This window comes from Varanus komodoensis, unplaced genomic scaffold (assembly GCF_004798865.1).
Source record: "Varanus komodoensis strain SLA01 unplaced genomic scaffold, ASM479886v1 scaffold48, whole genome shotgun sequence".
NCBI lineage: Eukaryota > Metazoa > Chordata > Lepidosauria > Squamata > Varanidae > Varanus > Varanus komodoensis.
Window position 1 is genome coordinate 2107732 of NW_025336059.1, and position 22923 is coordinate 2130654.

Here is a 22923-nt window from a genome sequence, read left to right on the forward strand (position 1 = left end):
GGTTTAGCAGCATTTCTGTCACTCAGAAGCAAGATCAGACCTTGCTTTCATTGTGCACTCAAATCCCCAGTTAGACAGAAGACTGCGGGGCACGTCTGGGCTACTCCTCCAGGCCTTTAGCGGAGGGCTGAAGGGCAGGGAAGCGATGCTGCTTTGAAAGGCTGGGCGCATGCTCTGTGTTGGGGTGCAGAGCATCAGGCCTGGGGCCACCTCCGGCCCTCCTGGGCTCATCCAAAGGGCCACACCCCCTTTTCATCCTTGCCCCTCCTTTGCACACCCAGTGAGACACTCAGTCACGTCCTGGGGCTCTGAGGTTGCTTTTCAACAGAGGCCTGCCTTTCAGAACTCTGAATATGATTATCACGGAGAGACCGACGCCTCTTCGCATTTTCTTTTGCGGTCGATCCACCGAGAGCGTTCAAATATAAGTCAAATGTTCCCTGCGTGGCAATTTGGTCCAACTCTGGCCAGGCACTTCTCCCACAATGCACTGCAAAGTTTCATCACATTGCTAACATTCTACTCTTCCACCAAGGAAAGTTATCTCGGCTTTGATAAATCAACTCCCGTTCCAACCGTGCTGGCTCATCTTCAACATGCAGTGTAATGACCACTGTGCCAGAGCAAAGGGACATAGTTGCAAAGGCCTCTTGGTCAAGGCAGACCACAGATGACTTCGGACTGATCCCCAGCTTCACTCCTCATTTACTTAAGATGTTTTCATTTTCATTTATTTCTTATGTTTCCAATCCAAGCTTCGCTCGGCGTATTGCAAGCAGTTAAAAGAACGGAATGCCATAAAAACGGTTAAAAGAATAAGATGCAGTACAAGCCAAAAAGCAGCATAGGAATAAATACAGCCATATACATACATACATGAACAGCCATAAAATACTAGAAGCTTGCTAGGAAGAGCAAATGAGCTCCTCGGAGGAAAACAAATATAAAAATGTGATTATGGAATGAATCCTACAGTAAGTATTCTAATCTTCTGTCGTTCTTCTCATCTGGTTGGGATGGGGGAGCAAGCCATGGCTTAGCCATTGAGCCGCCGCTTTGAATGTCAGCACCCCAGGTTTTGTCCCTGGCATTTCTGGCAGTGCTGGGAAAAAAACCTGAAACCCTGAAAGGTGGCTGGTACTGCACATGGAGAAACATCAAGAACATTCACACAGAAGAGAGATAAATCTGTACTGGTTATACACAGAGTCTTCTGACAGAAAAAGAAGAAAGATGGAAGCCACAAATGTAGCCAACGATGCTACCATCAAGCCACCGCCACCAAGGATGGTACATAGACCAATGTATAAAAAGAATGGAGCGAGGAGTGGGTGGTACATGAATACTGTTACCTAAATATCTCCTAATCCTCAGCAATGGGCAACATACATTATTCTGGATTTTACAGGCCACCTGCAAACTAAATAGAAACATATTTTTAAAAATCCTTTTCCAAGCCAGCCACTCAAGAGCAGCTTGTGGATGAGCACCAGCTGCACACAAAAACGAAAAAGTCCCCCCACCACCACCAGCACCCCAAAATGGAAAGAAAGACATCAGCATGTGCCTTTTAGATCACAATGCTACCTCCCCCACCCAAAACTCAGGCCAAAAAATAAAAAAAATCCCAAACCCATCCCTGCCCCTGCTCTTCCTTCATATTACAGAGGATGCGATGCAGCCCCACATCACAGGCAGGGCTTATTAGCATAAACTCTGCCACATTAGCGTGGGGTTAGGGTGGGGGCTGCAGGGGGCGGCTGTTGCGCTTCAGCCCCCACTTCACAACAGAGCTGCCATTTTCTGGCCGTGCGATACCGCAAATAAATCCTCCTTTTGGCATGGCTCAGCCGTCAGCTCCTCTGTTCAGTAATGAATCCATGAATTACGTCTCGCCGGGCTGACACTCCTAGGTCTTGCACATCAAAATATTGTTCTTCGGTTGTAATTTATAACTTAATTTAAACGTCCCTTTCCCTGTGACCTTCCCTGCATCAGAACAGCGCTGCATCTGGCAGCTCTGACTTCAGCGAGGCACTCCGCTGCAATTACACTCATTACGGGCCTTGCCTGAAAGCCACTGCAGGCATTTGGGCACAGATTCTCGCTGTAATATGGAATAATTGGGAGTCCATTAAGAACAGAGTTAGATTTCAGAATGGCATTCTCTTATGGGGAGGGGCGGGAGGCAGGGATGGAAGAGAAAGAGGAGAGAGAAACACGGTCTCCCTGTTACGGGTCTGTATCCATCGGTACTTGGTCTCGATGCACAAAGTCTCACATCATTCAGTCTCCAGTTGAAAGGAGCAGGTAGCAAGAGGCGGGAGAACCCAAGACCACAGAGGGCTCCTGCCACTCCGAACTGTCTAATACTTGACAACTAACACTGGTTGTCTAATACTAAGGCTAAATGAGCAAACTGCTTGGCCAGATATGCAGCAGCCTCTTACGTTCCTGAGGCGCTGGGCTCTCTCCTCACTCCTGGGATTATGCAGCAACTGGAACTTCAGGACAACGGAAGAGACCTGGAGATTTTCCAGACCAGTAAGTGCCAAAGATGGCAGTACATTTGCTCTTGGCTGTAGGAAAAGGTTGGGCAAAGGGATGCCTGCAGGCTAGGCACCCTTCTCAGCACCCTATTCCTCCTAGTCAAAACACAACACAACAACACAACACAGGACTTTAAAAAAAAAACAACTGATGGATGGGATCCCTTCAAAACAAGGCGCGCCACCTTCATTTCCGCAAATGCCTCCGGGCCATGCAGGGGCTCGGAGACGAAGATGGCTGGAGATGCTGTCCTTTGCAGCACGCCCAGCCACCAAGGAAGCAAAGCAGGGCAAGGACGGGGACGCCTGTCACTCCTGCGCAATAAGGAGATACAGCAGTGCTCAAATAAGTGCACGATCCTATGGCTGTTTGGACGGGGGGGAAGTACATTTCCCAGCATGCTCCAGCCATCCTGCTTGGGTGGAGAATGCAAAGAACTGCGAGGACTGTTTTCTGTCCAACTAAGCACAGGTTAGCAGGGGTATATTAGGAGTTGCAGAAATGGGCACAGGACTGCACCCTGGTATGCCTTACATATATCAGGAAACTAAAGTCAAGCTACCACCATACCAGCTGAACACCTGGCGTGGACCCAGTTCTCCAGTGACTTGCATGTTTAGCAATAGATTAAAAATACTTTGAAGGGGAGGGCAGAGTCATCTTCCCACTTCGAGCAACCTGTTCAAAACAAATGTACTTTTCTTTAGGATTAACACTGTGCAGCATTTTGAAATGTATAAGGGGGAAAATGAAACCCTCCAAATCTCAAACATAAATTAAAGTTATAAATTAAAATTATACAGAGACAGGACTATAAAACGTGAGCAGGCTTACAGTTTGTGTGTTTTAATTATGGAAGTAATAGACAGGGCTCCGTGATATTAAGAAGAAAGAGGCTCATCCTATTGTGAGAGGAAAGAAAGTCTTTTTCAAGCTTTAGACTGGTATATGTTTACTTCCATTTAAGGAGAAACAAATCCACGTGCATTTGAAATGAATCCTTTGAAGAATAATTTGAGAAAAAAAATCTGCTCTTACCAAGACATCTGCATGTTTTCTGGTGTTCTCGTTAATCTGTTCTTTTATGCCTGCTGATCTGCGAGTTATTAGAGACAGACTCTGTGTCAATTTAGACTTTGACACTCTTTGAGGGGAGCCTTAATAAAGTCTTTTCTGCCTGTTTGTACTTCTAAAGGAGAGAAGCGAGGAACACGTGCAAGCTGATGAACGAATGCAGATAAGCTGCAAGTGTTCTCACATTAAACTGTGGGTAGGGGGGAGGCACAGAACGGGCTGCAGTCTTCCAGGAGCGATTTCCACTCTGGGAAAGACCTGTAGCTCAGCGGCGGAGCCCATGGTTTTCATGCACGGGATCCATGATTCACTCCACAGCATCTCCACAGTTAAAGGTGCAGTCCTAGGCAAGTATGTATTGAAAGAAGCTAGCTGATAATGCTAGGACTTGCAAGACACCTTTCCACCTACATATGCACAGAACTGTTTCTTAAAAGGATAAGGCAGCTGATGACAGGACAAACTGCTCCCTAGGATAACCATTGCCAGGCAGAAGAAACCAGCCCTCACCAATCGGGTGTTCTCCAGATGTTTTGGACGGCTTCCCATCAGCCCCACCAACTTGGCTAATGTTCAGGAATTCTAGGCGCTGTAGTCCAAAGTACATGGATGGCACCAGGCCAGGGAAGGGTGAAATCGCTGGATACTAGGCTGGAGGTACAACCACCCAACAGAAGGCGGCTGCCGGTGTTCCTATGAGCCTCCAGAAAGGAAGCCTTCACCATGTTCAGGCTGGGGTCACGGGGGCTGCACTGAAGCCTGGAGGACACCTTACCACTCCGAGCCAGAGCCCCTTGGGCAAGTTGCTGGAGTTGGGGCATCAAATGCCGCAGGGAGGAGAGAAGGCCAGTGTCCTGGTACTTCTGCCAGGCCTGCACAGGCAGCCTCACCCAGCCTGCTAAATGCAAGGGCTGGTGCTACACAGGTTTCTCCTGTGTCTAAAAAGGCAGCTCCATGGGAAAGATCCCACCAGAGGCCGATGGGGGGAGCCCTGCCATCCACAGCAGCTCTCTTGCCCTGCAGGTATCAAAGCAGAATTAAGCAGGAGAACATCAATGCAATCACTTTGTTTAGAGTGCTGCTTGGAGGGGAAGCCACACTGGTATCCAGGGCAAGGACTGGTGCTGGGGGCTTCATCTCATTGCCCCTGCTGATGACCCCATCCAAACATCCACACTGCATGCAAATTTGGCCCATGATCAGCAGTCACCCGACTGACTGAGGTGCAATCTGATAAATGTTTGGACAGAAAAACGTCTTCCGGTGCTCAACATGGCCGGTTGGGGCATGCTGGGAGTTTTTTCTGTTAAACATGGCTGGGACGGTACATGAAAAGAGATCAAACCAGTCAGTTTGAGAGGAGAGCAACCCTGACTGCTCTTTAGAAGGCCAAATACTAAAGATGAAACTCAAAGACTTCGGCCACCTAATGAGAAGGAAGGACTCCCCGGAGAAGAGCCTGATGCTGGGAACAATTGACGGCAAAAGGATAGCGGGACGGCAGAGGATGAGGTGGCTGGATGGAGTCACTGGGCCAGTGGGTGTGGGCTTGGGTGGACTCCAGGGGATGGTGAAGGACAGGAAGGCCCGGAGGAGCGTTGTCCATGGGGTCGCGATGGGTCGGGCACGACTTTGTGACTAAACAAACAAACAAGGATGGTAAATGCCCTACGCCTAGCTTCCAACATATACAGCAGGCCGTATGAACAAAAGGGACCGATTGTTTCCAAGCAGGACATTTTCCATCTCATTTGATCTGGCCAGAAAGGCACTGAAATACAACTTGGAATAAACAAACATAACCTCATATTAAAAATCCAAATCCCCACCACCACCACACATGTGCACGCACAGAAACGTCTACTCATGATATTAGGTAAATAATCATTGGAAGAAGTTGTTCAACTAGATAATATGAATGCTGCACAGTGAAAACTTCCCCTGGTCTTCATTTCTATTGGGTGTAATTAACGATAAATCATAGTGAAGGTTACAGCACGCTGTTATTGCATAAATAAAACACTAGCAAAGAAACTTGTCAGGACTGATTTATGTGAAGCGCTACTCCGAAGTTTATTGCATTTCCATAATAAGAAAGCATAGAGCACATCCATTTCTTACTATCAATCTTGGGAGCTCTGTATTATCATTCCTAAATACACACACACACACCCCTTAATGCAACAGAAGGCACTTAGCGGCTGGAAGAGCAGGTGCTTGTCCCACAAATGGGCAGAGAAGGAAGGAAGGAAGGAAGGAAGGAAGGAAGGAAGGAAGGAAGGAAGGAAGGAAGGAAGGAGGGGCAGGCAGATCATGGCCGGCCCAGGTTTGCCCCGCTGTAGAAGCGGCCACATGTCTCACGCAAGCACTCAGTGCCAGGCTCAAACCACGCCTGGGCGAGTGGAGGCGGGCAGCACGCAGCATTTCCGCGGCCTCCCTGCGTCAGCTCCCTCCCGAGTACAAATGGGAGATCCATGCTGTGGAGTGTCTCCCGACGGGAATGAGCCCAGAGCGCTGCCTCCGCGGACAGCAAAGAGCCCCACGTGCGTGGCAGCAAGCAGTTCTTGCCCAAGGCAGTGGGGGCTCGTGTGACGCGGGACTTCATGCCAGCCAGCGCTGTCTCCCACCACCCCCTGGTGTCCCACAGAGCTATTTCATGAAGGCACAAGCAGGCAGGGGTCTGCGTGCCTGTTTGTGTACACAGGGTCTGTGAAATGGGTTCAGGAGAAGGCCTGAAGGTTGACTTAGGGGTGGAGGTCAATCTGCTAGCTGCACATGAGGATGCCACACACACACACACACACACACACACACACACACACACAATCACACAGAGCGCCCCTTATCCAACCAGGTAGCCCTCTGGCATTATCAGAAAACTTGGCTGCACTATCAATCTGTATAAGGGAAGTAAGATATTGTCAGTTTTATTTTCAATTCATGTCCTAATTGCGCCTAAATTAGTCCTGGGCACACAGGCTTTTGAAGCTAATCATCAGCTTTAAGGTAGTTTTGCATTTGTCTCATAACAACATGGAACTGGCTTAAAGGGCTGTTGTAAGAATTGCAGAGTGGCAGGGTATATTCATTAGGTCTCAAAAGAACAAACTTCAAGATGTTTACAAATATTCCTGCCCTTCTTCACTACGTCAAAGAACTTTATTTATTTCATTAGTATGTCACCCAATAGCCAAGGCTCTCTGTGTAGTTAATGGAAGATAAAAATAAACAAAATTAAAACACACACACACACACACAAATTCAAAAGAACAAAACCATTACAGCCAGCTCCCTATCCCTACTAGCTGAAATGAACAATGAAATCAAGGCATAAAGAAACAAGACAAGCCTTATTTCCCAGGCTTTGAAATAGAAAGGCTCCTGCCTAAGCCGTATCAGGCATCCAAACGGCAGGAAGATTCAGAATGCTATTAAAATAGAAGCTGGACACAAGAGGAGGAGTTACACTATGAATGATTTCTGTCTCTGTGGTGCTTTTTTTGAGGCCGAGGAGAAAATCTCTATCCCCAAAGTGCTTTGTGATTTGCAGGTGGGGCAGAAAAGCCCAAGACCCACATGGGAAGGTTCTAACAAGCGGAGACTTACAGTGTTGAGCGCGTTGAGAGTAGTGTCATCACGGGAGGCTGCAACACACCCGTCTTCTGTGGATCCTCCATCACACATCCCTGCAAAAGCTGCCATGCTCCTTGAAAAGTTAATGGGAAAAATGTTCTTATTATCCCATGACAAAACATGCTAAATAAGCAAAGAAAGAAAACTTCTTGCGAACTTGGTTTGAACTTGGCAGCACCTGTGTCCATGCAAACTGGACAATTTATCTCCAAAAATCTTCTTGGAACGTTACACACCTGGGTGATTCTGGACCTTTATCCCTCAATAGGACCTTGGAGCTGGAAGTCACCTGTCCCTGATACCAAAACAGGGGAAATACATCAATGTTCCTTTACCTTGCTGCCCTCAGGTACATGAGGAGGTCGCAGTCGTTGACCCCAGGCATCCACACAAGCTCCTCATGCTGAGTCACAGTGTCACTATCTCCCGAAGGGAATGGCTGCAGCTCTGGGAGTTTCGCCTGGTGGGGAAAACAAGAGGGAGCTTGTTGAGAGGGAGGCTGGACTGCGTCGTCCAGTCTTGACCATGAGCCCAGGAGGCAAAGAGAGGCAGGCTACCAGAACGCCACCTCCCTGCTCCCCTGTGGGAAGATCAGCTGCCCCAAGTGACCAGGCAGGGCTGCTTTCAATGGGCACTTGGTGCCTGTTTTCCAGCCCTCTCTTTACAGGTCTTAACATTTCACAAACGGGTATGTGCGGTCAGCTGAAGGAGTAGAATTCAGGATGGTGTTTAATTTATTTGTTTTGTTTTATGCTGCCCGCTGGCCAAAGCTCTCTGGGCAGTTCACAACCATTGAAGCGAAAAGGCTTCCTCGCAAAGTTGATAAAAGACTCATCCCCATTTCACAGAAGGCAGGAACAAGTCATTAACTTCACCACAGCCACTCGGGTTTCTTTGCCAGAGGCTGGATCCAATCACATCGCCTCCTAGAAAACAGGTGTTTTCCTTTACCTAAGAGATCCCCCCCGACACACTGACCTTGCAAACCCCCCCCCCCCCATCCCTGCATTCCCACCTTGGCCCTGGGAAATCAAGGCTGCCAACTTGACCGACAGGCAATTCCAGAGCGGGAATGTATCATGACATGCAGGAACTCTGTGCCACACTGCAAGGTTCAATTAACAGCCCTCAAGATCAGCAGCAATGGGTGCACGACTATATAGAACTTTTCGAGCCTGTAATTACCTTAGACAGTTACAGCACAAATCACATCCGAGAGGCAGGATTTTATATATACCATATGCAACCAGTAATTAGTAGCACAAGTTCGGAAGCGTCTCGTGTGCTCCCTTTGTATTTCTCTCCCATTTCTTTTCCAGGGAGGAAAGGACGTGACGCGGCTTCACTGCTGACTAGCGAGGCACTGGCCACGGCTGCGTCTGGCACCAACGAGGGGCTGCAGGCAAGCGGGCTGGTGCCCTGGTGCTGGCAGGGGCCAAAACAGGACCCTCACACCAGCGCGTTTTCCCCCTCCCTGCAAGGGCGTCGGGAAAAAGGGGAGCAGTGGCGAAAGCAGCCGGAGTGCCTGAGAAGCACCCAGAAAAAAGAACGAGAAGGTGAAGCGCCAGCAAGCAGCCCTCCTTTGCCTACAGTGGCTGATGTGAACCGCAGCACTGCCAAAATCAGGGCCCCTTTAGAACAGCCTTGCCGCCTAGAAGAGCCTGCAAATGTTCACAAACGTGAGGTCTGGGAAAAAAGGGGACTGTGTAAAGCTCTCCTCCCTAGTCGCTGGGAACCGAGTCACTTGCCCTCCGTGAGTAGCTACAGCCAGGCCAACATTATAAGCAAAAGCTCTCATATTCCCAAATGCCAAGAGCTGGGCTTAACTGGGTGGTTTCTTCCCCCGTGTCCCTGCGGAAGTGAGGCAAGGGCCCGCCTCTTCCGCAACCCCTCACGCTTGCTAGGGGGCTTGAGGGCAAGCAGAGGTCTGGATGGCAAGCCACACTGCTATCTGAGGGCTCCTGGTCAGGAGCGAGGCTCTGCTGGCCGAGGACCAGGGGCCCGTAAGCAATGTGATGGCCCAAACACTCCTGGGGCAGGTTCCCAAATGCTTGGAGAGGCAGGGAAACGCTGCAAGCCCTGGAGTTTTGACTCAGAGGTCCAGGAACATCCCGTGTGAAGTTGTGCTGCGTTGCCCTATTGCGACACATGATGGACCGATGAATGACGCCTTGTATTGGGCAGATCAGAGAAGTCCTGGAGCCTCTTTTGCCTGGAAGAGATAGTCCACCTCTGATATTCATAATGCAAGGAAGGCTTACCTGATGGCTCGGCCCAACCCGGATTTCACCCTGGGTGCTGTTCAGCCTCCTGCAAGTGAAAGATACAGAACCAGGATTAAAGGAACTGTGTAACGCTGATCTCCCAGCACGGTTTGAACATGAATACCTATGATCGTGACAGTACGAATGGGAAGAAAAACACGCTCTCTCTATTTAGTCTTCAGTGACATATTGAAAGGTTACGGAATAAAATCGAAATCATAACCAAGTCTGTGTCAAACCTCCAGAGGCTATTTTTATCCAGTAGGAACAGAATGTAAAATGGAGACTCACGCAACGCTTCTCAAAGGCACACAAAAATCTACATTAAAGCCACGGCATTCTATCAGCAGCAGCATTTGAAAAACCCTTGTTCAAAATGTGGAAAATGTTAAAAGATGACATGGCAGATCAGTGATTTTCTGTTCAGCCTTAGCCAAATCTTAGATGTTTCTGAAAGAGAAACCAAGACTGTATCATCAGATGCCTTAACAGAATCACAACCCACTTCCCCCTCCTCCTGAATTTATCTTCTTTCACTGTGCATTTTGTGAAAGATACCCTGGGGTGGATTTAGTCTCTTAGGGGCATGGAAGTCCTGCTCAAGGGAGAAACTGGAAATACTGAAGAGGCTTTCCTCTCCCTTTTTCCCTTTGGCAAATTGTATACAAACTGCACAGGGGACAGAAATGTAGTAATAATTACAATCATAAGTGGGAGATAGACAACTTGCTTGCACATTTTGAAGTACCAGAGTTTAAAGAAATAAATGGTGCTGCCAGATTCCACCGCCGCCCCCTCCACTTTTTACGCCTCAGCCAAGCAACGTCTCCACAACAGGCTGCCATCTAGCTGCTTGCAAAGGATGCCACCTATCGAAGGCAGATTCTTGGTCTTATCCGATCTGTCCCACCCCTGCGGCTTCACTCAGCTTAGCGCTTGCGAGTATGAGGGACCAGGCTGCCTGAATGCCTAACTCGCAAAGCCAAGGGCCAAATTTCAACCCCTGCCCCAACTGCAGCACAGACCTGGCCTTTGCTCCTGGCTGAACCCAAAATGCTTTTGCAGCACTAGAAACGTGTTGCACTCATTTTACGAATTATTCCAGTGATGTGGCAGCAAACATTTACGTCCTACGGCGAAGCAGGTTGGTCAACCCCTTTGGCAGCTGGCATATTTTTCAGAACATATTTGCACCTATGTAGGATACATTTTTATTATTAAACAAACTCAGATTTTTTAAATACTAGCCAAGTTTATCCCACCATTCTACCAACGAGTTTGGACTAACAACTAGGTGGGTCAGGGTTAGGCCAGAATGCCCAAGGCTACTTCATAACGAAGCAGGGACTTGAATGTGGGTCTTTGTACTGCCCAGCTGACAGACCGTCCACAGCACCACAAGGCGTCTCCAGCTTCTTGCAAAGTTGCAATAAAAGCCATGGGGTGTATTTTCTGCCCCTCAGCCTCCTACTGACATCGAGGCCTGAGCCAACAAGCATTGCTGACTGAGAGGGCCAGCTGTAAATAAACCTCCTCCGAAAGACGCCAAAGAATACATGATTTAGGATGCAATCCAATGTATGGAGCAATAGAGAAAGTGCCTACAATTACATGCTAGGAGTTTTGGGCCTTTTATTCAACTCAACACACATAGTGATATTCTTTTCTTCATCTCAACATGCACAGATAACCGTCTCGGGAGAGAGAGCCCAGCTGAGGGCAAGCCAGCCACCTCTGTACTGATCCAACCTCCGCACAAAAACCGTTACCCTGGTCTGCACAGGCAACGGGATACCAAGGTGCAAGTCAAGCGCTTCCCAGTGCAAATCGTGGACTTGTTAGAAGGGGGCCCTGTGGCAATCCATCCCTCTCAGGTGTTGCCCCCTGAAATAAGGGGATAGTACTGCTAACCTACTTTATAAGGTTGCTCCAAGGGTTACAGCAAAAGAATCAAGGGACACTGGGAGTCTGGCTCCCAGAATAAGCCCCACAGCACAGGGGAGACCAACCTGGCTCCTACACATTGGCCGGAGAAGGAATAGGTGCAGGGGAGGTTATTTTGCCCCCCTCTGTCGTGGAGAGAACATGCCCAAAAGGTTTGAAATGCAACACGAGTGCCTGAGCTGTGCAGCTGCTTTTTCTCCTCCCCCCTTTGCATTTTGTGTCTGGTCTTTTAGATTATACGCCTAAGGGCAAATAGCGCTTCATCATTAATCTGTGAGCTGGTCTGGGAACATTTTTCTGGCTGAGGATTGCAGTTAAAATACCGTAAGTAAAACAGACAATAAGATGCATGTGAAGCACTGTTTGGGTTCCAGAAGCGATGCACTTAAATACTTAAAGGGGGCTATGAGAGAGCACATGCACCTCTTGCGGCAAACCTGGGTTGTGTTAGATCAAGAAAGCACCTCGCTGTGTGCATAAGCTCAAGCAAGTTACCAAGTTAACTGCAAAATAATACACTGTCCCCGGGCTGCCAGAGGAGGGTAGACACACAAGGGGGACAGAGCCCTCTCTCCTCTCCACAAGCCCGCTCATCCACCCTGCATGCCCTTCCTGGACACCTAAGGCTGCCAGGGTAGAGCCTAAACACAAGCCTTGCCTATCATATAAACACAATCTCTTGCACTTTGAAGGCCAAACTGACAAAATTTATTTCCAGTAATCTTCCAGCTGAAGGAAACGTGTGTTCCAACACATCCAAGACACTCGGTGCCTGCACAGAATTGATTTCCAAACAGTAACATGGGCGCACGCTACAGTATTGTGTTCTTTCTCTATGGCGTTCACAGCAAGGCAAGAAAGATGAAGCACGCTTATTATGTAAAGGGGGAAAATGCATGAATAGGAACCAATGTTCATGGAGTTGCAAAATACAGGCTGCTCTGTGTAATCTTTTCTTCTGTCCTGGTTCTTTTATTCCCACAGTTCGGTTTATAGTGAGAAAAACAAGCTGCTAAATCCATTCCTTTATTCCAACACCTTCCTATACAATGGCTCCCTGCCCAGAAAGAGGTCTAGCGAAAGGGACTCTGTGTGGTCTTCTAAGAACACTTTGAACAGAAAACGACAGCCATGCAGCCAGGCGGTGTTCTTATCCCTGCTTAACGGATTCTTCTATCAGAAGGTATTTGGCTCCCTCCAACCCATCCCAAAAGGTACATTCAAGCCACCATAATAACACCATGCGCCGGTGAAGATATGGCTCGGCACATGAGCAGAGAAATCTCTCCATGCACTCAGTGTGGGGCAGCTTTAGAGCATTTCTATGTGTCGAAGGGCACTTCAGACTAACTCTGTTCACTTCAGACTAACTCTGTCTAAGAAATCCAGGACAGACAAAAGAATAGCACACAGTTCATTTGCCACGGGATGTAGCAGCAAGATTAGAGGGTTTCTAAATCAGCATTTGGAGAAACTCATGGAAAGTGAATTCCCAAGCAACGGCTACTAGTTGTACGAGTGATGTGGAAGCACCGTAGATGGAGGCTGCATGCCTCCTGAATACCAGCTGCTCCAGACTGGCCACCGTGGGAAACGGGACAGGCAGCTAGACAGGGCTTTGGTCCAATTCTGTATGGCTGAAGTTATTCAGCAAAAATATACACAGGTTCTTGCTCCACTGCAAGTTACCCACGTGACTATCGGAAAGGCAACGGCTTCAATGGACAAGCAGCTCCAGCCTTGCAGAGGCTTCTCTGGCTTCTCGGAGAGGCCAGCTCTGAACACTGCTACGGCTGAGACTGTTTCTCTGGATGCGGAGTCGCCTGAGGAAGCAACTCAGCTCCTGGGAGAGTCCTCCTCTTGCCACGTGAAAGGAAAGGGCTGCAGATCACTCGGAGTCCTGCAGCACAGGGCTCGGCCAAGGTATCCAAGCCACTCACACTGCTCCAGCCGTTGACCGCTTTAGTGGGGTGTGAAAAGCTGCCCCCACCCAGCATGAACTGCTCAAGGGTGCAGGGTGGGAGAACGGAGGCTCTTTCAGTCCTCTGGGTCTCAGAATGGCTCCTTCCTCCGCCAAGCCCCCAGTTTCTCTTGACTTGCCCTGGTTACACATAGTCCCAAGTCAGGTTTGGTTCGAAGACTGAAGTGGCACAGCGTCACAAACCTTGTCAGCATTTTTCATCTAAAACTGAGCTGGCTTTGTAGTCTAACTTCCAATGCATAGGAAAAGTGACACCATAGAGGATTGAGGCTGCTCATTTTTCCTAGAGGTTCAGCCTGCCTGCCTCTCTCATTTGGGGGGGAGGGAGAGCCACGCGCACTAGGCTGTAGCCTCCTGACTGATCTCTCATCGGATGCTCCCTCAGTGGCCTTCCGGCCCCACAATTCAGGCCTGGGTCCTGCCAGGACTTCAGCTCCCAGGGGCCTCAGCTACGAACAACCCTCCTCCTTGCAACTGGGGAGGGCAAAGGCTGGCCAAGGGACAGAGCCACTGAAAATCTCCCTCAGGGGACAGGTCTGCATACTTTTCGCCCAAGTTACTTTTGCATAAATGTGCTTTCCGAGGCTCATTCCACCCCTTTTCTGTATCACTCTGTGAACTGTAAAAATCAGGTTACAATTCGCATTTAATGTATTTCCAAAAGACAGGCCCTTTTGTATCTGTTTTAGTTCAGGAAACACAAATCAGTTTGGTTCCCTTCCAAATTCAGACAGAACAAAAGCCTCCAAGCATCCCTCCTGAGCTTCCCCTCCTTCACTCCACCCATTTTCCTTCGCTTCGGGAAGAGTTACGACAGGATACAGGTTATTAGCACGTCGGGCTGGCAGGGCTGGGAGCGCCCTTAAACCCGAGAAGGGCATGCATCATTCCGGAACACCACCAAAGGGACCCATCTTGCTACAGAGGCACCGATCGAGCCTAGGAGTGCTTGGCCCAGCGTGGGGAGGCCTGGGCTTCTCCTTCCAGGGGGAAACGGGTGGTGGGTTGAAAAGAAGAGGCCGGTGAGGAGGCAGTGCCGTGTATGAAATCTGACACCAAAGGAAGCCTGTGTAACAAAGTGGTATCCATAGCAACAACAACTTAATATTTCAGTCCCTCTTCAGCCGCAGCGGATTAAATATAATGACAAGATGTTCCCCCTTTGAAAAGTAACCTGTTGCCATGGAAACGTTGTAGTCTATCGAATAAACAGGGACTGGACAGAAAGGAGCTGGAAGCCTGCAAATGAATATCAAAAAGGAAGGCGCCCGCCCCTCCCGGCAAAGGGTTGCCTCGGAGAGCACTAATCCTCGGGCAGAGGAGAGGGGACACTCGCCCGGTAGGGACGGGTGTCCTTCCTGGCTTTGAGGCAGGGCCAGGGAGGCCAAAGTGCTGGCAGGCTGCTGAGAGGACAACAACCAGGGTTGGCGCTAGAGGCTCCAGCGGCCAGTTTCCATATTATTTAGCAGAACGTCTTCCTCCAACCTCTCTGGAAACCCAGCGTGTTACTGAAGTCAACAAGCCAGCCGGGGAGAGGTGCAGAGTCGCTCTCTGGCTAGGGCTTTGGGGAACCTCCCAAGTAGATCCACTGAGGCAAAACCAGCGACCGACCGCGCCGCTCGGTGCTTGCCCTGGAAGAGCCGGGGCCCGCTTCCGACTCCAGCCACGACGGGCACTGGGCGAGCCACCACCTCCGCTTCACTCAGCGGGGTTGCTGGGTGGCAAAGGGCCCCCAAAAAGCCTCTGGGATAACGTAGCAAAAGTAGTTTAACACACTAGTAAAAGCAGGGACACGCCCTTGCGGCCGTACAAGGGCGTCTGCCTCGAACTCTCATCATTATCATCATCCTCACAATCCCCATCTCCAGCACTGCCTAATGGCGAGGGAAGATTCAAGTTGTGGGCCTGAACATCCGAAGGGCCACAAGTCGCCCCACTCTGAGTTAAAGGCTCAGGACATGGAAGGCTGCACAGGGTCGTCGTTCAGGGTGAGAACATGACCCTGCGCATACGAGGTCCCTTGTTCGGCTCCTGCCAACTGAAGCTAAAATGGACTGCTGACTGCAAAAGCCCCGACCTTCGACTAAGTGCCTTTGCCCCAGTCACGTTCTCTCAGCCATGCCTACCTCGCAGGGTTCCTGTGAGGACAGAACCAAAGACAAGACCTGTGGGAACCACTCAAGGAAATGCGGGGCGCAAAAGGGATATATCTAAAATGCCAGTGTGAAGAAAGCTGGTATATTTTTCCTGATGAAATGCATTAGAATAGTAGGGGAAAGGGAGGGAAGCTATCTTAAGTTTGCTTCATAAAATAAGCATTCTTCAACAAACAAAATCTTCAAGCTGAACAGCACCCTGCTGATATCCTGCATTTATTGATCCGCTGATATCCTTCCCTACCATAAATGCTGGCTCTGAAGACAGTATTTCAATACATAAGCATACAAAGTGTAATAAAATGCAGTAAAAAAAAAGGTATGACAGAAAGACAGCATTGTCTGGATGGGACATTCTGGGAGTCGTAGGCCTTGTTTCTACCTAATCTTGCACAGGACTGAGCCCTAGGAGAGAAAAATAACGCTTTCCATTTCAAAGATTCCATTCCTGCTTGTTTCTCAGACCAATTTCTTTCTAGCACTGTACCTAAATCAGAAATACAAGACATTGACTAGCTGCAAAATTGAATTTTTATTATTGTATATCAATTTCATAACTCTATGAGTTTGTTTGTTGGGAATCAAGGCATGGACTGCACTTCTCCTATGCAATACTCTTAAGACAATGCTCTGTTTTTCTGTTCATTGCTTGTAGTAACAAATACCTATTCCTGGTATTATTTGAAAACCTTCTGATAAAATGAACTCTATTTGGGTTGGCAGGGAAGAATAAAAATGCCAAATGTTAAATTGGTTCCTAAAGTTTCATAAGGTAGGCACCAACCAAATGTGCCCGGGAAAGCTTTTCAAAGTCTGGGTGCCACTCCTGACAAGGCTGTTGCCCCAGCAGCCATCCAACAAGCCTCAAAAGGAGGCATTGCACAAAGCAGGGGCCTGGATTTACATCTAAAGACACAGGTAGGCTTGTGCCAACAAGTGGAAGGAACAGAATCCAAAATGCCCTGTGCTATGATCAAGGAACACTTAATATTTTAGCTTCTTTGAAGGAGAATGCAACATCCGGCTCTAAAACAACCCAGCCTCGCACGGGGAAATGAGAAAACATCATTCCCGTCTCCCTCAGAATTGGATTTTAGGGACCACTTGCAAGGACAAGCAAGCATGGGCTGGGCTCGGGCACAGAGCCCTGAGCAGGAGTGCTGGCCTGCAGCAACTAGGAAAAATTTTCCTTTGCGAGAAGCAAAGAGGTCTGCAAATCAGTCACAATGCACACCTCCCACACACCATTTCTGGTCATGGCATGTAACTCCGTTTTGCTTTTCATGCTTAAAAAAAAGAGGCCCATCTGGACGGTGCAACAGGGTCACATTGAGGTTATGCTTCTCGTACCATTTTGAGTCCTCAGGTGTCCGCAGGGCCACCAACGGCTAATCCCATGCCACTACTGTTAATGGGCATGGTGCAGAGTTGACCCATTACTTTCCTTCCCTGGAATTCGAAGGCGACACAGGCAGGGCAGACTCATAATCCAGGCTATGAGTTAGGTAGGCCGAGGCACCATTTGCCTGCAAACCTGGAACGCAGTCACTCCGAGGCCCGCGAAAAATTGCCAGTAGGGAATAGGAATGGACTTGACTGGGCGACGGAGTGAATGTACAAAATAACGCTTTGTTTGCTCAGAGAGATTATTCAAAGGAAGGTTATGCTGCTCTGGAGCTTGAATGGCAACACAAAGCGGTCTGGCTACCTGAGACACGGGGTGGTGCTGGGCAGGGCATCCCCGCCCGACCTGTTTCCTAAGGTTATCCCTGTTTGTCCAAGAGGATGCATGGACGAGGGCGAGGAAGCGTTTTGATTTTTTTAAAAAATACCCTCAGGTGGAAAGAATGTGGGGGCAGCAGGAGGGGAAGTGCAGGAGGACCAAGAGCCATCTAATAGAGGGAGTGAAAACGGAGTGGGGATCATCAGGGCCCTGAACCTTTATGTCAGCACGAGCCCAAGTGCAAGAGGGTGGTTTGCCAGTGGCATCCCAGAGACGCAGGGCTCCAAAGGAAGCCTTGGGGCTCCAGCCCTGGTGGGTGATCCTCCCACATTCACCCCAGCCCTCTGCTGAGGCACTCAGAAATACACACACTTGGGGCTGGAGGGATTCTTATGACATCCACAAATATGATCTCAGGCCTTCTGCACAGTCCATAATCATGACCCACACACAGGGAGGGAGGAAAGGGCCAAGCAAGGCCCAGTGAGCAGAAAACAGAAGTTCTGTCCATTTTTCCTCTGACGTGGGAACATTCCTAAGATGCTACTCCTGTTTTTTTAAACCCTGCTTTGAGGGCTAGTATCTTGCTTTGTTCTAGGTATCAACGTCATGCCAGATTTCACAGTTGTCCAGCATATACACAGCTCTGTCTGAAACACAGAGAGGCAACTCCCATCAAGAGAGGGAACGAAAAACACCACACCAATTGTTTACTTTTTACTGCATCTTTCTGCCTTCTTCTAGCACACAACCACCCCCACCCCACCCCAAAGCACATTTAACCTGGACAAGAGAAGGCTACCTCCAGTCTGTAAGCCCCAATTCCTTCCTTCCCCGATTTTATTCACAAAGCTCTGTTATATCAATTACTATGAACGCTGGGATTGATTCAGCAACCTTTCTTCCTTGGTACCAACATGCCAAGGGTTCTCTATTCTTCAGACACACTCCAGCAGTTTCACTCTGCAATGTAAGCAGCTAGATGGAAGACCTGGGGACAAGAAGGTGGGCCTTCTCTGAAATGCATTATTTGGAGGCTGGGTTGGCACACACCCGTGCTAATTTATATTGCTAATTTATATTGTTTTATTGGATTCTACTTATTTATGGTTGTGAGCCGCCCCGAGGCTTCGGCGAAAGGGGTGGCATAGAAGCCCCCTAAATGAATAAATAAATTCTAGGCCCATTCCCCGCCTGCATGGAGCAAGTCTGGCTACACCTCCAACGAGCTCTGTATGTTCCTTGAGACATGAAACACTCCCCAGGAATTCTCTGCAACACCTAGAGCGCCCCCAGCAGAACCGCCAAAGCAGAAAGGGGCTGCCAGGGGCCTAAAATGTGAAAGTCATGGTGGGCCACCAGCGCCCCTTTCAGCACCCCACCTGGCCAAAACCTCTCACACTCAGCCTTCCCAGTGCTTTCAAACCAAGTCGCCCGGCTTTCAGATGGGAAACTTTTGCAGGGGCTGCGACGAGCTCGCCGGTGGGAACTTGCGCAAGAGGAGCGACGTCCCACGTTCGTCACCTGCCCACCAGAACACGCACGCTGGCTGCTACAGCAACTCCCGCCCGCCCGTCCCTCCTGCAAAGCAGCCAATGGCACTGGCTCTGTGACCCCTCCTCCCTGAACCCGTCCCCCAAAGCAGTGCCTCAAGAGGCCCACGCGTCTCCCTGCAGGCACCTCCTCGGGCAAAGCAGCCCGGGGCAGCTCTGCCCCTGACACGACAAGCCCGGGGAGAGGGGGGGGGAGAGAGCAAACGGGAGAGAACGCACATCTGCAATCTGCGGCTGCAGCATGAGAAGGGAGATGGGATGGCAGCAAGAAGAGGAGAAAACCTCTGCATGTTTTGGTTTGGGCACATGCATCTGGCAATCCCAAGCACCGATTTCATGCAGTGAACGGAACAGGGATGGCGGGGGCCCAAGGGGCGGCTGAGAGAGCATGCAACGTTCGCTCGAGCAAGGGCTCCCGCCAACACGCCCCAGAAGCCGAGCTGGCAGAAGGTACCCGGCAGCAGGCAACGCTCCATCACTCCCACGGCAAGGCCCCCGTGCTGTCAGCCTACCTGAAGGGGCCAAGCAGATCATCCATGGCAGTGACAGGCTCGGGGAGGCGCAGCTCCGTTCCCTGACCTTGCCACTCAGTGGCCCCCCCCACCACCCGAAAGGGGAGGGAGCAAGAGGGAGAAAAAGGCTGCCGATGTTCTCCCACTCTAACTAATCAAAATGGAGGCCCATGCAGTCTGAGACAGACCTGAGAGCGCTTCCACTGAGCTTGTGCTATGACCTAAGCCTGCACGCAGAACGCAGAAACTTCGCCCTCAGACTGAGCATGTGCTGTGACCCCCCCCTCGTCCACACGACGCAATCAATCTCGGCCCTGCCGTTTCCGTAAATAAAGCACAGCCAACAGACACGGCGGGCTGCCGTCTCTGCAGCAGCTTCAGCTTTGCCGTAGCAAGCTAGTGTGCGGGGAAGTGGGGCCTTAGCTAGGGAATCTGAGACAAGCAACGTTCGGGGAAAGGTGGGGGGGCGGAGAGCAAGGAAAGAGGAGCCAGGCAGCTTCCAATGCAGCATTTCTCTTTGCCCGCCCCCTCCCTCGGCCAGACCCAGCCGCTGGAGCCAGGGATTTTTTTCTGCCCAATTTCTCCAAGAAGATAAAAAGAGACTGAGGAATAGATTTAGCAGGCACGCGCACGGATCCCGTGGACGTTTCTAAGCGTCCCCGGAGCCACCGTCACTTGCAGCGTTTCAGGGCACCAATCTGTTTGACGGAGCTGTCAGACAAATGCAGCATTAATTGCTCATACTTCTCAAACGCGTGTTTAAGGCACACACAGGGCCCACCCAGTCACTCCCATCGGCACAGTTCTTTCACTTTACACAAACTACAATCTGCTTTCATTATTCTATCCGTTGCACCAGGCGATTTCACACACAAAGTTAAACCACACTTCAGTGTTATAAGCTCTAGAAGGAAACCAATCGCAGGGCTGGCGCACTCCCCTCTCCTTTTCCCACGTAGCTGGGGCAGCGGGAGGAATAAACCAGAATTTAGTCTCATGCCAGGCTTATCATTTAAGTGCAAACTAGGAATTATAGTTTAAAATAAACTAAAATGAATTGAGAAGAACTAATTTCAAAAGTCTGTATTACTTTTGTGATTTACTAGCAAAGGAGGGTATATTTTCAAGAAAAAATCATGGCTTGCGCATAAGAAGTGAAGAGCCTACTAAAGCAAAACCAATTTATTCCTTTTGCCTGGTTGGAAAAGTGGGAAGCCTCAAGCAAGGAGACCATGAGTTAACTCTGGATATAATGGGACCATTAAGAGCAGAATCAATATGAGGTACGGCCAGCTAGTTTAATGCACTCCAAGTTTAGGAGCTAACCTAGACTTGGCTTGAAACACGTTTAGAAATGCTGGTATGACAACTACTAAGTTAGGAAGTGTGTCTGTGTGGGAGGGGAAACTGACACCCATGAGCAAGGGGAGAGGCTAATGGAATCCTGCAGCCTGCTCCTCATCCCTTCTCCCAGAGTCACCTTCAAGCTAATTTTGCTCCCCTTTTTGAAATACTGTTTCATGTCATGGAAGGAGCCTACAGGTGAACCAGCAATTTGTAAGCCTGCCTTAATTCCCCCAAAATCACTTCAGTACTTGATTTGGCCAGCTCCAGTGTGCATCCACTGTTTTGTTCCTTTAAACAGGGTAAGTCTGGATTTTAAACAGGATAGGCACACTTATCTGTGTATTTTTTAAAAGTCAGCTTTCCCCAATTGACTAAACCATGAAGAGTATATATTTAGGAGGAAATGTTTTAAAAGCAATAATTCAAAGTATGCATCTTGTAAAACCTATGTTTGTTTGTTTGTTTTAAAATTGAATAACCCAACAGTGCCCTCTATGCATTTTTCAAATGTGAATGCAAATTTGAAATTTCCTAAGTTCTGTTAGTCTTTGAGATTGTGAACAGAACACAGCTCATGATCTGCTAACAGAAACAAAATGCTCAGGCATCTTTAGCATGCTTTCAGCCCTTCGGAATTTCCTAATTACTGTTCATCACAGAAGCAGCAAAATACTAGACAATCAGGAAATAATTGAGGAGGAGAGTGAGACACAATTTCCCCCATTCCTTGAGACCCTCAAAGGGCTGAAGGACACTTTCCCAAAAAGACGTTTTCATCTATTTAATGATTTCTGAAGTGCCCCCAATGCATATGCATAATTTAGGGCCTCAGAACAATTGAAGTCGCCTTAAAAACACCAATATCAACAATACACAAGACTGATAAAAAGCTCTCCTTGACTTTCAGCTCCAGGCAATCTGCCAGCCTCAATAGCCACCAGTACTGAACCTGTGTCACAAAGCTCCCTTCTTAGCACTGGTCGTCGTATTATACCCAAAGGCAGAATTCTGTCTTCTCTGCCAAGGTACATTTGCCACCCTGAAGTTTCCTTTTAAGAAATGTGCTATTTCTCATATGCCCCCAGAGTCTTTGTTTCCATTAAACACCTGCCTAGTGCACCACAGGAATTACCACTGTGCTTGGCTGACCTCAACATGTGAGCTCGGCCCTGTTCTCAACCACAAATATAGGCAAGACAAAGTGCCCGGGTGTTAAGTTCTCACTTGCGGACCCACAATAGCCACAGATAATGGCTGGAAGAGGTGGGGAACTTTAGGTAATTTTACGCCTAATTGTTTTCTGCAAGAAGAGAAGTTTGTTTTAGTGGACTCAACATTTATTCAAAGGAAGACCAAGAAATTCTATTTACACAAGACTAAATATGGGAGCTCATCTAGATGCTAACTATGTGCTGATAAGCAAACATACATGAGAACATACTCCTTTTGGAGCTCAGACTGATTTTAAGAACAAGTCAGAAACCACTCTGGGGAAATTACTGGGAGGAAGGCACACGGGAAAAAGTTAGGCTAGCGGTTTTTAAGCAAGGGCCTTCCATGAGCAGTAACAGTTCTGTGATACCCCCCATCTCAGCCACAGGAGTAGATGTGACTGGGGCCAGGCTATCATGATCCAGAAGCAGCCACACAAACACACTTGCCAAAGCTGGATGAGATCCCCTGATTTTAAGTTTTCAAAAGAAAAAGAGGCACCAATGAATGTGGAAACATGAGAGCAGATCCTTTAAAATCACTGGGAACCTCCATCAAGCCACCCCCATGGGGTGGGGGGCAGAGGCGGGGCAGGGGCAGAGGCATGCAAACCACTTCTGCTGTACGGTTAGAACCCCATTTCCAAAGCAACAACCAGTTCCTTGGTTTGCAGGGTACAAAAATGGCGGCACAAGATGTAGTACTGGACAGACAGCTCCTGCCTCAACCAGACTTAGGGCCCTGATTAAGCACACTAACACTGCATCCTATTCTACATAAGAGGGTGTTTTCAAGAAGTTAGTGCTGATGGCATTTCGTTTTCCAAATGGTCCCATCATGTCCAGGGGCATGGACAAGTATCAGCCCATAGCTTTTCACTCATTTACTTAAGATTTGCTGTGGACCCAGAATCAAGGGGGCATGAGACTGGGGGTTGTGGATGGCTGCACCTAAATCCAGCTGTGAAGGCTGGA

At 49.0% G+C, this 22923-nt stretch overlaps 1 protein-coding gene across 1 annotated transcript in view; it reads right to left on the minus strand.

The window, feature by feature from the left end:
- The window catches only part of RERE (arginine-glutamic acid dipeptide repeats), a 307198-nt gene that overhangs the window by 97845 nt on the left and 186430 nt on the right, over nucleotides 1-22923 (minus strand). Inside the window, 3 exon segments of the mRNA XM_044445541.1 lie at nucleotides 7231-7330; nucleotides 7593-7717; nucleotides 9519-9567. Of these exon segments, the coding sequence (XP_044301476.1) occupies nucleotides 7231-7330; nucleotides 7593-7717; nucleotides 9519-9567 (274 nt within the window).